General features: G+C 49.1%; 1 protein-coding gene across 7 annotated transcripts in view; it reads right to left on the bottom strand.

Annotated features, from left to right (window-relative positions):
• Positions 1 to 15977, bottom strand: part of Trak1 (trafficking kinesin protein 1) — a 108988-nt gene that overhangs the window by 32235 nt on the left and 60776 nt on the right. For all 7 annotated transcript variants that reach the window (XM_059268926.1, XM_059268927.1, XM_059268920.1 and 4 more), the window contains 2 exons: positions 9104 to 9180; positions 1505 to 1621 (listed from right to left, as the gene is read on the bottom strand). In XM_059268926.1, the coding sequence (XP_059124909.1) occupies positions 1505 to 1621; positions 9104 to 9154 (168 nt within the window). In that variant the 5' untranslated portion in view covers positions 9155 to 9180. The remainder of the gene's footprint in view (positions 1 to 1504; positions 1622 to 9103; positions 9181 to 15977) is intronic.

The following is a 15977-nucleotide window of genomic DNA, read 5'->3' as shown; positions in this document are numbered from 1 at the left end:
ATGGGCCGTACACTAAATGAAAGGAGCAGGCCACTCGCTTTGTCAGAACTCAATGCCATCTCAGAGCAGATCTGGGCATGTGCTAATGCCAGATGGGCTGCCAGGAGCAGTTCACAGATTCCACTTAGAAAACCACAGCCCCCGCCCCCCGCCCATGTGATCAGCACACCTCACACTGTCCCTGACCAAGGCGGTCAGGCCCTATTCTGCACACAGAAACGTGGAGTGTGTGAGGAAGAGATGAGCTGTGAGGAAAGACAGGGCTGCTGACCGAAACATTGCCAATTTGGGCTCAAGGCTTTCAGAGAAGCAGTGGATACTGTCAAACTTCTCATCTGCCCTTCCAGCACTCAGTACTGATAAGCACGGGACCAGGGCCGTAAAGGAGGATGGGAAGTCTGTTTTCTGATGTGCCTTGGGGTTTGTTCCAACTTTCCCATACCACACAGGGAGTGGACTCCATCTTCCTTGGAGGATCCACTTGTATCATATGCTGTGTAAGGGTTCTCCTACTCAGAGGGACCACTCAATGATTCTCCAAGAGAAGTATGGCCTCAGAGTTTTCCCATTCAAAGCCTCTCCTGGGAAGCAGGCATCTGCATCCTGTGGAGTAGGCTGTTCTTCATGCAGGCTGAGGAGGTCTCACACAGATCGCCATGGAAGGAGGCCAGTGGGCGGCCACCCACTCACCATCTCCCAGGTGGTGTGTCCCTCTGCTCAGAAAGACATGCTGGCCCATGTGCTTTCTCACCTAACTGAGGCCATTTGCTTGGGCCAGAGAAGGCCAGAACAACTTCATTTCTCCAACAACACTACAACACTCCAGCTTACCATCTCAGAAAGCAAGTTGGGGATAAAACCCTTTCTTACAGGTTGACTTGAAACAGTAAACTCAGCCCCAGAAGAGCTTTAATGAGAAAGACTGACTGTACCGTAGGGTCATGGAGAAGGGTGCCTTTCCCACTAAGGAAGTTACTGACAGACAGTGAGGAAGAGGTGGGAAGGAAGAGTCCTCAGGGCTAAAACTTACTGCTAGGAAAACAGGTCAAGGGTAGAGAAGCTGGGCTCTAAGCCCTGAATCTCTGTTCCATCAACTGCATCTGACTCTAATGGTCTCCATGCAGTCTGTTCCTCACCTCCAGGAAATCAGCATCCTTCCTCCTGACTGCAGGTTCCCTTTGGAGATGCTGAGATAGTCTGTCCGCTCTCCTCTGACAGCCATGAGTTAAGACGTGTATCATGAAAACAATGAGTTTATACCATGAAAACTGCAGGCTCTGGTGTTGCCTTGTTTTCTGCACTTACGCAGTGATATTGGTGGTGTAAGGTGACTGGTGTAAGGCTCCTTGCCTGCTTGCTGTGTGGGCCTGAGTGTGCTGCTTCCCAGCATGGTGGGTCTCTGTGTAGAATCTGGGCTCTCTGAGGACAAGGTCAGGGCCAAATCTGCACATATGCTCCCACCCGCCTCCCTGACAGCTCCCAGCTCCAGGCTAGGGGTCCTCACCTCCTCTCGGATGTGTTCCACCTGCTCTTCCAGTAGCTCATTCCTCTCAGTTAGGGTCTTGTTCTTCTTCAACAATGACTGGCCGATCCGCGCAGCCAGCTCCAAATCCCGTTCTTTCTATGATAGACAAGAGGGAGCGTGGGGACTTAATCCTGTGCATTCTGGAGGAGCCAACAGGGTGTGTCAGATGGGTGTACTCAAAAACGGTGCGAGAATTAACAATCTTCCATCCAGGTACTTGAAGCCTGTTCAAGAGTAATAACCTTGGCCACACATGTGCAGGGGCTATGCATGAAGAGTTGATGCAAACCAGGTACATGGAGGAAAAATGATTTGTTTAGTCATTGATAACATTTCTCCCCCCCTTGAAAGCCAGAACGTGGGAACGCCACTGACTCAGATGGATGAATGGATGGGTGGGTGGGTGGATGGAGAGATGGTGGATGGGCAGGTGAGTAGATGGGTAGGTAGATCTTCGACTGATCTGGATGGACGGATGGATGGATGGATGGATGGATGGATGGATGGGTGGGTGGATGGAGAGATGGTGGATGGGCAGGTGAGTAGATGGGTAGGTAGATCTTTGACTGATCTGGATGGACGGATGGATGGATGGATGGATGGGTGAATGGGTAGATGGTAGATAAGTGAATCAATAAATGAATGGATGGATGGGTTGAATATGCTCCTGAATAAAGCAAAGAGCTGGCATAGGCAGGCAGGCCTCTTTAGCTCGCATCAGGCTGGACTGTATTAGAACATGCTGAGTTCTTTCATTTCTATGAAATGAAAAGGTTTAAAATAACAGATGCAATTGCATCTGTTTTACTTGTTTCACTTTCTTATTCAGGTTTTATTTAACTTTATTTTTAAAAACAGAATTTTCAAAGTGCAGAGAAACTATAGCAGCGTCTAGGGACGGGATGTTTTGCTAGTTCAGCCATGACAATGGTTAGACAGAGTGGGTCATACAAACACATAACTGCCTCTGTGGGAAGAAAGATGTCCCAGGTAGGGGACAGATGCCAACTCCAAATCCATCTCCACGAGATTCATCTGCTTGTGTTAGATGAGAGGCTGGTAAGGCAAAAGACGTTCTAGAAGACCACACCACTTCACAGTCTATGCCAAGTACCCTGTTCACTTGCTCTAGGAAATGGAATCACCGAAGTGGCGGGCTGTAGCAGCGACAGTCGGGGCTCTGACTCCACACGAGGCACCACCTCGTGGCCTGAACATTTGTTTTCTCCAGAATCAGGAAACTATAGTTTTGTTCAAGCCACAGGCTATGTAACTACAGGGGAGCTGAGAAATCACTAAAGTAATTGCAATTGATGTCTTGTTCGTTGGGTAATAAGATAATAAGAAGTTTAAGAGATAAGTGAAGAGGAATTGATTTCTCACGTACCACTGTACCGAAAGAGATACCAGCATGGAGACAGGCAAGTGTGGGTGGTGTGCTGATTTGGTGCAAAACAGTAATTTTTAAAGTTCTCAGATCATGAGAAATTCCTGTCCTCTTCTCCCATGATCTGGGCTTTGACCCTCTAAATTCCCCGTTTCATTGGTCTGGGACACCCAGCCTTATGTAATGATTTGGAGTTTGAGATGGCCCCCTTTTCTGACCGTGGGCTCAGTCATGTAGCAGAATGCTACATTAAAAGCACTGACTACTCTTCCAGAGGGTCCAGGTTCAGGTCCCCGCACTCACATGCTCCTCACCACCTTCTCTAACTCCTGTCCCAGGGATTCGATGCCCTCTCTGGTCTCTGGGCACTAGGCACCCAGTACACAGACAGGCAAAACAGTCATACACATAAAATAAGCCTTCTTTTAAAAAAAAAATTAGAGAAAATCAAAAATGCTCATCACAAATGTGATTATTTGTAACTTTCTGTTTTGAGACAAGCAGGCATCAGCCGCCAGTTACAGGAGAGAGGGGTCTAGTGCTGCCTGCTCCTCTGTGAGGCTGATGAACTCTAAGCACACCTCACATCAAATGCTCTACTCCTTACATTGTTCTAAATGGAAAACAACAGCTCAAAAATGAAAATATCAAAATGCCTCCCACATAGTTCGAGTGTCATTTAGAGCTCAAGCTTTGGTCAGGTGTTTACAGAAGTGAAGCATAAATACCCTACACACCCCTACCTTGCTTATTTCCCATCATTCCTAATCACTCAGAAGCTCAGCACATGTGTCAAGGGACACAGGAACAGCCCAGGCAATCAGAGAGGCTCAACCCTGCATTTGTTACAAGGGCCATGGGGAGACAAGAAGATTCCTCACCGGTGGCCCTTGGTCATTTCTCAGACTCAGTGGCTGTGCTCAGTTGAGGAAGGACTTGAAGAACAGTGTGACCGAGGCTGCCCAGGAGTGAGTACCCAGAGGTGGACTCCAGAGCAGCACAGGTCAGAGTGGTGTCAGCCCTCTTACTGCAGAAGTCCAACTCAGGCCTGTTAGATGCCCTGCCAGGACAAGCGCCCCACCCAGACAGGATGGTCACCAGGTGCTTAAAACTTGCCACTCACTTCCTGACTCCACTCTCATTGCTTTCACCCCACGACACTGCTAATTTCCCACAAGCATAGATGTGAGCCCTCAATGCAAGGAGCACGGCAGGCAGAAATGCAGGAGCACTGCAGACAGAGAAGCAAGGAGCACGGCAGGCAGAAATGCAGGAGCACTGCAGGCAGAGAAGCAAGGAGCACTGCAGGCAGAAATGCAGGAGCACTGCAGGAGCACTGCAGGCAGAGAAGCAAGGAGCACTGCAGGCAGAAATGCAGGAGCACTGCAGGCAGAGAAGCAAGGAGCACTGCAGGCAGAAATGCAGGAGCACTGCAGGCAGAGAAGCAAGGAGCACTGCAGGCAGAAATGCAGGAGCACTGCAGGAGCACTGCAGGGAGAAATGCAGGAGCACTACAGGCAGAGAAGCAAGGTGCTACTGGAGGACCTGAAAGACAAGGCTGCCCAAGGGACAGAGAGGGCAGGCGCCTGGCAGGGGTGAGGACAGAGAACAGTCCAGGAACAAAACCAAGAAGGCAGTGAGCTCCAACAGGAAGTCCTTTGCCCCACTGACCACGCCTCACACCTGAGGGCCTCTGTCCTCTTGCTCTCATCCTGCTGAGAGCAGGGATCTCAGGCCTACACTGGAAATCTAATCTTTATTGTAATTACCCAGGGCATGTCTGCAGGATGAAAAGCAAGGAGGGCAGAGAACTACTTACGGTGACAGGAAACCTGAAGCTGCTGTACCATCTCCAGTCTTTCTTGTCTAGCTTGTTTTTGGCTTTTGGGTGTCGGTATTGTTGTTTTGAGACAGGGTCTGGGTATGTAGCCCAGGTTGACCTCGATCCCCCTGCACGACCATGCCTGGCTCTGTCTAGGTTTATCCAGCAACAGGATACTTAGGTTTCTTTTGAGAATCACAGGTATGGGGCAAGGTGTTTGTGTGAATGTGTGTGGGCTGAGTGTGTGCACGTGTGTGTAGGAGGTGAGTGTATGTGAGTGTGTGTGTGTGTGTGTGTGAGTGAGTGTGTGTGTGTGTGTGTAAGGGGTAAGGAGTCACCTCCTAAACATTTAGTTCTAAAATCAAGAAAACAGCCAGGAAATGAGCTTAGCTTTCACCTCAGAGACAATCAGAGTATAAGTAACTAACTCAGGCCCCGGACAAGCCAGTCAAACTCTACTTCTTTATTCTCTGAGGAATGAATCGAGGTGGCTTGAAAGCCTACAACCTGGAATTGGCCCTTATTACCAACACACCAGGCTGGCTGGCATTCTCCCTGCAGAGGTTTAGCCTACCTCCCACACTTAGCAATGACTCATCTCATTCACCGATTTTAGGATAAAAAGATTAACTATGGGCCAATGGAAAGCATGCTGTTACTGGGGCAGAGAGGTGAACTCTGGGTGCATTCTCAATTCAGCCAATCAGGATGAGCTTCAGGATCTCCTTCTAGTCAGGACCCTCCCCAATACACACACACACACACACACACACACACACGCACACGCACACGCACACGCACACGCATACGCACACGCACACGCACGGCACAGACACAGACATACAGACACACACACATACAGGCAGACACACAGAGAGACAGACAGAAACACACACACATACACACATAAAACACAGACACACATAGACATACAGACACACAAAGACACACACACACAGACACACACACAGAGACAGCCACACACAAAACACAGACACAGGCAGACAGACACACACACATACACAGCTCGTAGCTGCACTTGTACATCCTGGGCAAATCCTGCAGCACCCCGGAATGTGGCAGGCCAGGTGTGCAAGCCAGCATTCCTGAACAGAGGCCCAGGGCCCAAGCAGGAGCAGCCTGGGGTGACTGTCACATGATGGGCTGTGGCAGTCAGACTCTAAGACGCCTAGTTACAGAGAAAGGCAGGGACTTCCCTGTGATCGCCTTATCAGGGCCAAGGACAAAGGGAACAGTTGCTATTTATAAAACACAGAGGTGCAGACATGATTGCCCATCAAAAACAAAACAGGAAGGCACTACGAAGAGCCAAGGGAAGAAACTGTCCTAACGAGATGTGACATTCTTTCCACCAACTCAAATTTGTTTAAAGGAGAGTTCATATTTCATACAGCCATGCTTAGTTAGAAAATTAACCAGGGAAAAGTAAATTCTTTAAAAATAATTCTTCTGGGGCAGTCTCATGTAGCTCAGGCTAGCCTCAAACTCACTAAATGACTTTGAACTCCTTATCCTCCACCTGGATCTTCAAGCGCTGAGATTACAGGCATGCACTACCAAGCCTGGCCAGAAAAAGTTCTTCACACAGGGCCTCTGCATAAAGGGCTAGACACCTCGGGTCCTCTGGAAGTGGCCTTTGGATGTGACAGCAGAGAGAGGATGGTACCCCATGGAACATCACCCCACAGTGAGGCCTCAGATGTATCACAGCCAAGGACTATGGGCTGTAGATGCCCAGGGCAGCAGGGTAGCAGGTCAGCGGAGCCCAGGTCATATTCCAAAAGTAGAAATATCCTCCTGACAACCAACAAGCAATACGACCAGAGCCTGAAGAACAGCAAATGCAGCGGCAAAGAAGCTGAGTCCATCAGGGAGGAGCCGTTATGAGCCAGCGGTGGAAAACCCTTGGGATCTTGGCACTGGTCCCTCAGATTCAGGTCCCTCCACTATAACAGCATCTACCGTCAAGAGCATCCATAGAATTCATGCAACAATGGGTGATCAGCACTTAGCTGCTCGTCAAATTTCACTCCTAAAAGTGCACCAGGAGACAGACATCCCATTCAAGGTCTGTGAGATCACACAGCACGAGCTCTGCCCTGGCAGTTTCTAACCCAGACACAGACTTCCAGGTTCCAGAGCAGCTTCACAGGGCCTGTGGCCTGTAGCTGAGAGTGAGAAAGCATGAGAAGCATCATGAAGTCACAGGGTCTCAAGGTGGAAGGTATGTCTCCAATGACAGCATGTCATTGCAGACTGAAGAATGTGAACTGTGGGTCACTCTGAATGCAGCCTCAGAAGCTCGCAGGCCAGGAAGCGGGTGAGGTCATCATGGAGAGTGTGGGGTGATGGCAGAGGCCAAGAACTTAGAACAGGTGAAGGCAAACCCCACCACCAGGCTCAGGAGCCCAGAATAAAAATGAGGATATAGATGGAGAATCCCCCCAAAGACTTGGCGGCTGCATGGACCTGGGGTTAGGGGAGGATGCCAGAAACACTTTTCCCACAGTGACACTGCTGGAGAAATGATCCCACAGGGAAAGGTCAGCAAGGCCATTTCCAAATCCAATGCGCAGCCAGGTGGACCTACCATGGCCACCCCAGCCAGATGATGGCAGTAGCTGTAATGTCACCAGAAGGCAGGAGGCCAGCATCTCAAAATGCCATCCCCAGGGGACTGTCACAGTCTCACACCCTGACATCACCTATGTGGAGCTCTTGACTCCTCCTTCAGAACAGGACAGATGTGTTCCAGGGTAAGTGGAAATGTCACGTACACTGAAGGAAGAAACAAGGCGAGCAAGAGAAAGGCACGAGGGATGAACGGTGCGGGGCTGCAGAAGCCCTGACTGCCACCACACTGCCAGGGCCCGCTCCAGCATCATCCACCACTGCTGCAACAGTCACCCTACCCTCTTCCTGGGGAGGTGCTGAAGAAGTCACCGAACCCAGAGACATTGAGATTCCAGAAACAAGGCCCTAAGCCACCTGTCCACTGAAGGTCAGGTCTGTGGTGAGAGCCAGGGTTGAAGGGTGGGCACTGTTAGGGTCTGACCTGATCAAGGGATCCCTCCACAGCCCTGGTGTTTTGAACACAAAGCCCCCAGCTGGTGGTGCTGTGTTGGAAGGCTGTGGCAAGTTAAGGAGGCGGGGCCTGGCCAGAGGCAGTAGGTCACTAAGGGCTGGCTTTTGAAGGTTGTAACCTGGTCCTCGTCCCTAGCCACCCCATGAACAACCAGCACCTCATGCTCTCACTTCCACAGGAGAAGCCTCTCTGCCACATCTCCCCTGATGTGCTGTGCTGAGGTTCCTCGAAACCGTGAGCACGAACTAAAGCCCTTTCCCTCAAGCTGTTTCTGTCAGATTTGGTCACGGGGAAAAAAATTACCAATACTTCTACCCAAGCCATGCCCACCTTGGCCTGCAGATACACAGAGCACACCCATGTGTCCTTACGGAACTGCACAGACCCTGTTCCCAAATGAAAGTCTCTCAAGGGCGTGCAGCCACCCTGACCGGAGTGACCGTCCCATCGCTTTGTGCTTCTGTGTTGACACTGTGTCCCGCTCCACTGGCCACATTAAGCAAGGGCATACACTACATTCAGGAAGCCACAGGTAAGGACATGTTCTTCTCCCGGAGACAGTTTGGGTTTCTCTGGTCAGAAACTGGGTGTTCCAACAAGTACTTAAATGGCATTGTATTTTTGTGTTGTAAATTCATAATATCAAAAATCTAAAAAGGTGTGTCTGACCTGCACCCTGCTGACTGACTGTATACATCTCAGGGCAGTTATAAATGTGGGTCAACACACTTGTATATGGCAACGTCATACTACAATGCCAGAAGGTTGGGCAACCCCAATCTAAAATATCAGCTGGGCATGATGATACATTCCTGTAATCTCAGCCAGAGCGCAAGGAGTTCAAAGCCAGCCTCAGAAACAATGCAAGTTTGAGGCCAGCCTTGGCCTCACAAGATTCTCTTTTCAAACAAGAACAACAAATCCAATACATGCCCACAAAATCAACAGCTGCAAAGACCTCAGCACATAGTTACTAGTTAAAAGACAGTTACTGGGTGTGATGGTGATTATCTTTAATCTTAGCATTTGGGAGGCAAAGGCAGGTATATCTCTATGAGTTCTAGGTCAGCCTGGTCTACACAGCAAGTTCCAGGCCAGCCAGGGCTCCATAGTGAGATCCTGCCTCAAAATGGATAAATAACAAAATGAAACCGCTGGATTGTATGTATCCTGCAAGGGCCCAGTGGGAGGCTCCTTTCTGAACAGGCAGGGAGCCCATGGGAACCATCCCCACAGAAGCCCTCCCCTCCCCCGGACACTCACCTCCTCAAGAAGCCTCGTGACAGCGTCTATGTCATTGTATGTCTTAGTCATCTGGCCAACTCTTTCAGCACATAGAACTGTAAAACACAGACAAGGCAGTGAGCTCGCTAATGTCGGAGAACCGGCAGCTGCTGGTCCTCAACTGTGTCTGAGTGTTAGGCACCAGAGAGTCCGACGCCAGTGACACTGAATCGTGAATCACTACAAGGCCTGAGGACCCACTGACCACACAGGCCCAGCTCGCAGAAGGCAGACGTCCGTATCATTATTAAACGACATTCTCAAGCTGACAAGTTCACAGGGACACACACACCCTTCTAGACTCCAAAGTTCTGAAGCTTCCGTATCCATAGTGTACTAGCCTTTGAAAATCCACTCCACAAGCTCTACCACCATGGCTGCTGCACACTCGTGCACACACACACACGCATGCACACTGAGCACAATTTCATTACACATACAGCTCACTGCATCATGAGAGGCTGCTCATGAACCACTTCAGGACTGTGTCTTCTCATCCCCTTCTCCCAGTGGAGGAAGGCTTTAGTCTGCTAAAGTGATTGACGGCAAGGGACTGATGGTTCAGGGCACACCAAGAGTCCCACGACCTTTCCTCTACGGGGGAAAGTGATTGTATTTGGATTTAGGGCCAACGAAAAAATGTTGAACCTGTCACTTCGGGTTAAATAAAAGTATCCTAAGAGTGGAAGCTTTTCAGTTGGTAAAGTAGTAAACACAAGGCCCCAGGTTTGACCCCCAGAACTCATGTAAAAAAAAAGAATCCAGGCATAGTGGTATCAGTTTGTAATCCCTGTGCTGAAGAGATGGAGGACACTGGAAGTTGACCTTTGACCTCCACAAGCACCCCCCCTACACACACACACACACACACACACACACACACACACACACACACACACATACACAACTTCATAGTGATGCTATGTGATGCCATGTAACACAGACCCTGGAGAATAATTCTATTAAGTGAAAGCTTTCATGATGACCCACATCCAACAATAGCTCGTGAAAGGCACCTGGGACGCAAAGCCTCTCACCAAGTCACACCCGAAGCCTTGCTAGAGAGCTGCTGCTGGAATTCAGTCGTCTCTAAATAATTCAGCAACGCAAGCAGAGCTGATCCTAGAGATGAGCTCAGAGAAACCTGATCTGCTGGAATGATTTCCTAGCTCAGTAGAGCCTGAAATCTGGTTTTCAATCTGCGGCATCAGCATCCTGGAAGCAAGAGGCAGGCCGTCCACATCCTCCCTCTGCACAGCCGGCACTCCTCAGACCCCTCTGCCTTCTGGGGAGCAGACACTGCCTGGCTCTAGAACCCCTTGCCTTCACATTGGCCAGCAAGGGAACAGCAGGGAGATATGTAAGAGAGAGTTTAAACTCACTCTAATTTGATGTCCATGGAATCCAGCTCAAACTGCCCTGGACGGTTCAGTAGTTCAAGTCAACAAGTAGCCTCTGTGTGACGACTGTTGTGCCCCTAACAGCATGTCTTCTGAGCAGCTGGGAGGTTCCACACAGAGGAAAGGCCAGTGCATGGCAGTCCCATGCTTGCACTAGGGGCACCAGGACATTCCACAAGACTCAGGACCACTGACTGAGCCCAACTACCCTATCTAAGTAAAAGCCACTGCTTGCTCTAAGCAAGGATTGTACGAAACATTTCAGTATTTATGCTTTAAACATATACATATACATATACACATACATATACATATACACATACACATACATATACATTAATAGTACACAGAAAGGAAAAAACAGAGCAACCACAAAAACACCAGCATTTGGACAGATCACAGGTTTTAATTTTCTTGTTTGTGCTTTAAAAATGATTCTAAAAATAACTATAGTAATGCTAGTGAGGGGAATTAAGTATTTTTCAGGAAATATACAGTTGGCTAATACAAGAACATGGGACCTGAGTTGACATTTAAGACAAATAAATAACAACAGCAAGCATTTTCTTAATTAATAGATAATAAAAATGCATCTTTACGGAGTGCAGTGAGATGCTGACCACATTTGAACATTGTGCACGGATGGATCCAGGCTGCTCTGCAGTCCTTTCTGAGCATGCTCACTGAGGTCAGGCACTGACCACATCTGGCTCTACAGATCATGCAGCCCTCACAGCAGGCAGAGAGGTGTGTTGTGGAATATTCTTTTACACTGTGTGAAGATGTGTCACTGTGATGGGTTTAATAAAGAGCTAGGAATTCTGGACAGAGAGAGCTCTGGGAAGAAGAAAGGCGAAGTCACCAGCCAGATGGAGAGGAAGCAGGATGGGCAGTACAGAGTTAGGGTAACAGAGCCATGTAAAAGAACACAAATTAAAAAATACGGGTTAATTTAAGTTACAAGAACTAGTTAGGAACAAGCCTAAGTTAAGGCCGAACTTTCATGATTAGTAATAAGTCTTCATGTTGTTTTTTGGGAGCTGTCAGCCCAAAGAAAAATCCGTCTACAGAAGTGGTTACTCACACCATTTCACAAACCAGAAGATTAGGCTCAGAGAATCACTAAGTAACTTCCCCAGAATCACACAGCTGGGAGCTGCTGAGTTCAATACAAGATGGATCCAGGAGTGCAGCAGCTCACCTCTGTGTCTGTGAAGTTGGACCCTGTCCCATGGGCCCTTTCCAGCAACCCTGCAGGTGGCACTTTTACATAGAGAATGGGACACCAAGGCCACCACGGAGGTCTGTGTGCAGCCTGGAGAATGATCTACATCGGTCATACCGGTTTTGCTCGCGTGAGTTTATGAAGTGTACACCTAGCCAAAGTAAGAGCATGAGCAGCAGATAGCATCGTCAAATCGGTGCTTACAGCACCCGGCAGACAGCAACCAGGGAGGACGAGGCCATCAGCTGGAGTTCCTGGCTGAGCTTTCTCTCCAGATGGTCTGACCACGGCTGGACCTTCTGCTTCCATCCCACTGTAGGCATTTTTACTTCACAGGACAAAGGTCAGCAACTTCCGTTGGAAATGGCTTGCCTTCAACTGTCCGCAATGACACAATTCACTCTTGGGATATTTAGTTTTTCTCTCCCTCCCCGTCACAGAGCTGGGGGTGGGTGGGTGTCAACTCACATCCAGACAAGGGGCCTTGGAGGACACTTGACACAAACATGCTTAGGTCTGAAGTGGGCTGGGGCAACCTGGCTTCTAGCTTCTCTGTGAGCTCAAACAACACACAATAATTTGTCTACATAATGTCCGTTACAGGTCAAAGAGAATGAGGCTGTGTTGTAGGAGCTGAACCTTGACCAGTGTGGTTCCTGAACTCAAACAGGGACACCATAAAGGACACAGCAAGGCCGGGGCCAGGACACATCAGTGTTTCGGAGCCTGTGCAACAGAGCAGAGAGCACCCTGACCTGGGAGGAGCTCTTCACAGAAGGTGGGGGCAGGGAACCCCAGGTCCCAGGCAGGCTCCTTAATTGCTGGGTCTTAGGTTCTCTCTTCAAAAAAAAAAAAAAAGGGGGGGTGGAGCGAGAGTAAGAAGTTGAGAAAAGAACAAACCTGTCTTTAAACTGTGAGGAGGCTAGACAAAGGCTCTGCTTTTTCAAGTTTCACTTTCTACACATGAAATACCATAAATTTCGGCCAAGTTCTCTCTCCACAGGGACCCAGATAAATGCATTTCCATCCCAAAGTGTGTCTAAAGAGAAAGGGGCAGCTACAAATCTCTAACAATGAACACATGTGTTTCCATGTACTATACACGAAAATATTTCCATGTACTGTACATGGAAATGCAAATTCAATTTCCACTGAATACAATGGAAAACTATAGTCCAAATACTAAGGAAGACATGTACTGTATCCTGCACCAGACAGCCAGGTAGACATACGGTACACATCCTCAGTCTTCTGTACTATCACCAATTCTGAGTGATGTTGTCCTGCACTAGCCTCATGAACCGCTTGGGGTACACCGGATATAGGCCAACTTAGGAGAGATATTGGGGATAAACCGTTGGAAGGGTCCAAGGGTGTAAGCCCCTTTAAAGAGCTGGGACTGTCAGCTAGCCATAGAAGCATGCACCTGTGATCCCAGCATGCAGGTTAGCCAGGCCTACATAGTGAGACCCTATCCTCCATCTGTCTCCAAAAGCTAAGGATCCTGGACTTTTATCACAGGCCAACAGAAAACCACTAGAGGATCTTCATAGAAAAGCATCAGTGTGTGGTTGTACCTCAGAAAACATTTTGGCCCAGTGACCTGTGTTAAACCTGCTAGATTCTTCCAGAGGGCTCCTTCCTGGGTGACAGTAAGTGAACTCCTTCACAGGGAGACTGAGGTAAGTCTGACTGGGAGGTAGGACAATGCGGGCTCTTCCTTCTGGCTGGGACACAGCCAGCAAGAGCAACCCACCCCCCCAGATCAGTAGCAAGACAGGCTGCCAATGAACCCAATGGCCTTGGGACTGTAGAGTGAGGTTCTGAGCAGAGTACTGACCACTACTGGAGCAGGAGAGGTCCAGTGGTAGAAATGCCCTCCAAGGAGCTGGCCAGGCTGTGTTGCGTTGGAGAGATTCCACTCTGAAGGGCTGGAAGAGAGCAAGGCTTTCCTCTTGGGGACTAGCCCTGGGCTGGCTGGCCAGAGCAAGGGGCACCTTGGACTAGGTTGGAGTTCTGAGTGGTGCTTGGATCCAAAAACCAATGAGTAATATTTATGTAAATTAAACCACATCCCAAATGATTTTACGAATGCATGCTGGCAGACCCCAGTCCCTGCCAAACCCAAGCATCTGTGTGGGCGCGACTTGATGACCTCGGCTGAGGACCAGACACACAGACTCTCCTGGGGAAGGAAGCAATGGTGGTTGGGGTCACTGGGTCAGAGGGCAGGAGTGGGGTGAACGAAGAGGGGGTGCAAACGAGATGCTGACTACAAGGCTAGAGTAGGCAGCAGAAAGTTGGGGTGCCAGACAGCAAGAGCAGAGAGGAGGTGCAGGGGGACGGCTGTAAGGACTCGGATCCATCAGCACCGCCACCTGCTCTGCCCAAGGCACCTTTGTCACCACGCCACACGTCACATCCACAAGCTTGAGAAGCTCCTGACACGGTGGCCTGATCGGTTGCTCAGAGTTGGGAGACCTCACTCTTCCTCCATTTTGGTGGAGTAAATACATAGCTGCTGCCACTTCCTAACCTGGCTCTGAAAACATCCCTCCTGTCAGCATCAACATCCTGGGTCCTCGTGTATTTTTGGCATTAATACATGAATGAGAATTTTACACATATGCACATGTGTGCAATTGTGGGCGTGTGTATATCAACAAAGATACTCCTAACCCTCAAGAAAATGCCATTTCCTCATAACTCAAAGACCATGCAGCCAACATCCATGAACGAAGGCTACTCAGGCCCGCCCATCCAATCTGCATGTGGGCTGCCTGCGCTTTGCCTTATGCTTAGGTCACTTAATTAAAGCAGGTTTTTGAAAGTGTGCTCTAATAGCAGGTTTCATCCCCCGGGAATTTCCTCCCGTCACTTACACCTTATCAGCCACTTCTTACAAAAATAAGTTTTATCTTTCATAACTTTCATTATAAGCAGTGCCGGCCAGCTGGCAAGATGGCTCAGTGGGGAAAGGCGCTTGATGCCAAGCCTGCTGGCTTGAGTTCAATCCCCGTGGCACGTGGTAGAAGAATCGATTCCAGGAAGTTGTCCCTGACCTGCACACCCATGCCAAGGCATACATGTGCACACATACAAATATATAAGTGTAAGAAAATATTTTTAAACTGAGACATACTGAACATGCATTTAAAGCAGACATGTACCCTAGGAATTCCGATATGCCCGAGGGAGGCAGAGCAGGTAACTGATGTGTGAAACAAGAGCCATCCGTAAGTGGGTGACTGTCCCTCTCTGCTCAGCAGCAGGTGTCATGATGAGAAGTATCGCTACAGTGTGGCCCTTGATCCACCAGGAAGCAAGCATAATAAAGCCTACAGTCTGCCCTCTTCACACGGGCAGTGGGTGGAGGCCCAGAACCTATGATCCATATCCAAAAGGCTCCCATCAAATCCTGGTTGAGTCACCACACACATCAAGTTTCCAGGCCTCACAAAACAAGCGTCCTGCAAAGCTTGCTGACATGCCTTTGATTTAACAGGCCATGTCCTGCTTTAAAATGTCCCCAGCTCTGCCGCTTCCTGCAACCAGCAGCCTCCATGCACAGAACACCCAGGGCCGACCTCCTCTGTGCAGTCAGCTCTCTCCACCTCCTTGCCAGGTGCTCATGCCCACTCTCCACCCGCTCATGCACACCTGGTGATGTCACTCTTGGTCTGCCCTGGCCTCCACACCTGTTATTTCCTTCTGGGAAGACTGTCTTTCTCTCACGTCTCCATCGGAGAATTTATTTCCTCCTCTTTCCACAGCCCAGCAAGAAGGAAGTCCCTCTGGCTGTCTGACGCCACCCCCACCTCTCATGCCCACATCTATGAAATGGAGTAGAAAGGTCTGACAAACACCCATTGGCCACAAGGGCATCTTTGTGTGGGTATCGTGAATGGGCGAAGAGTGGCAACCCCACAGAGGTTTTATAAAAAACCACAGAGACACAGGGCTGAGTGAACTGAACATACTGCAAGCCAGGGAAACCAAGGCTCTAAGAGTTAGATTACCTAAGGTCACAGAGTCGTTCACGCATCCTAAGTACCTACCAGTAGGAAATGAAGACATGCCTCTACCTAAACTTGAACATGAGTGTCCATGGCAACAATAATCACTATAAGCAAAAAGTAGAAATAATATAAATTAGCTGGTGAATGAACAAAGTATGGTGTTCCATACAATGGAATATTGCTTAGCCATAAAAAGGAATGTGGAATGA

This window comes from Peromyscus eremicus, chromosome 7, assembly GCF_949786415.1.
Source record: "Peromyscus eremicus chromosome 7, PerEre_H2_v1, whole genome shotgun sequence".
Taxonomy (NCBI): Eukaryota; Metazoa; Chordata; class Mammalia; order Rodentia; family Cricetidae; genus Peromyscus; species Peromyscus eremicus.
Note: the sequence above shows the minus strand (reverse complement) of the source record. Positions and strands in the feature narration are given on the sequence as shown.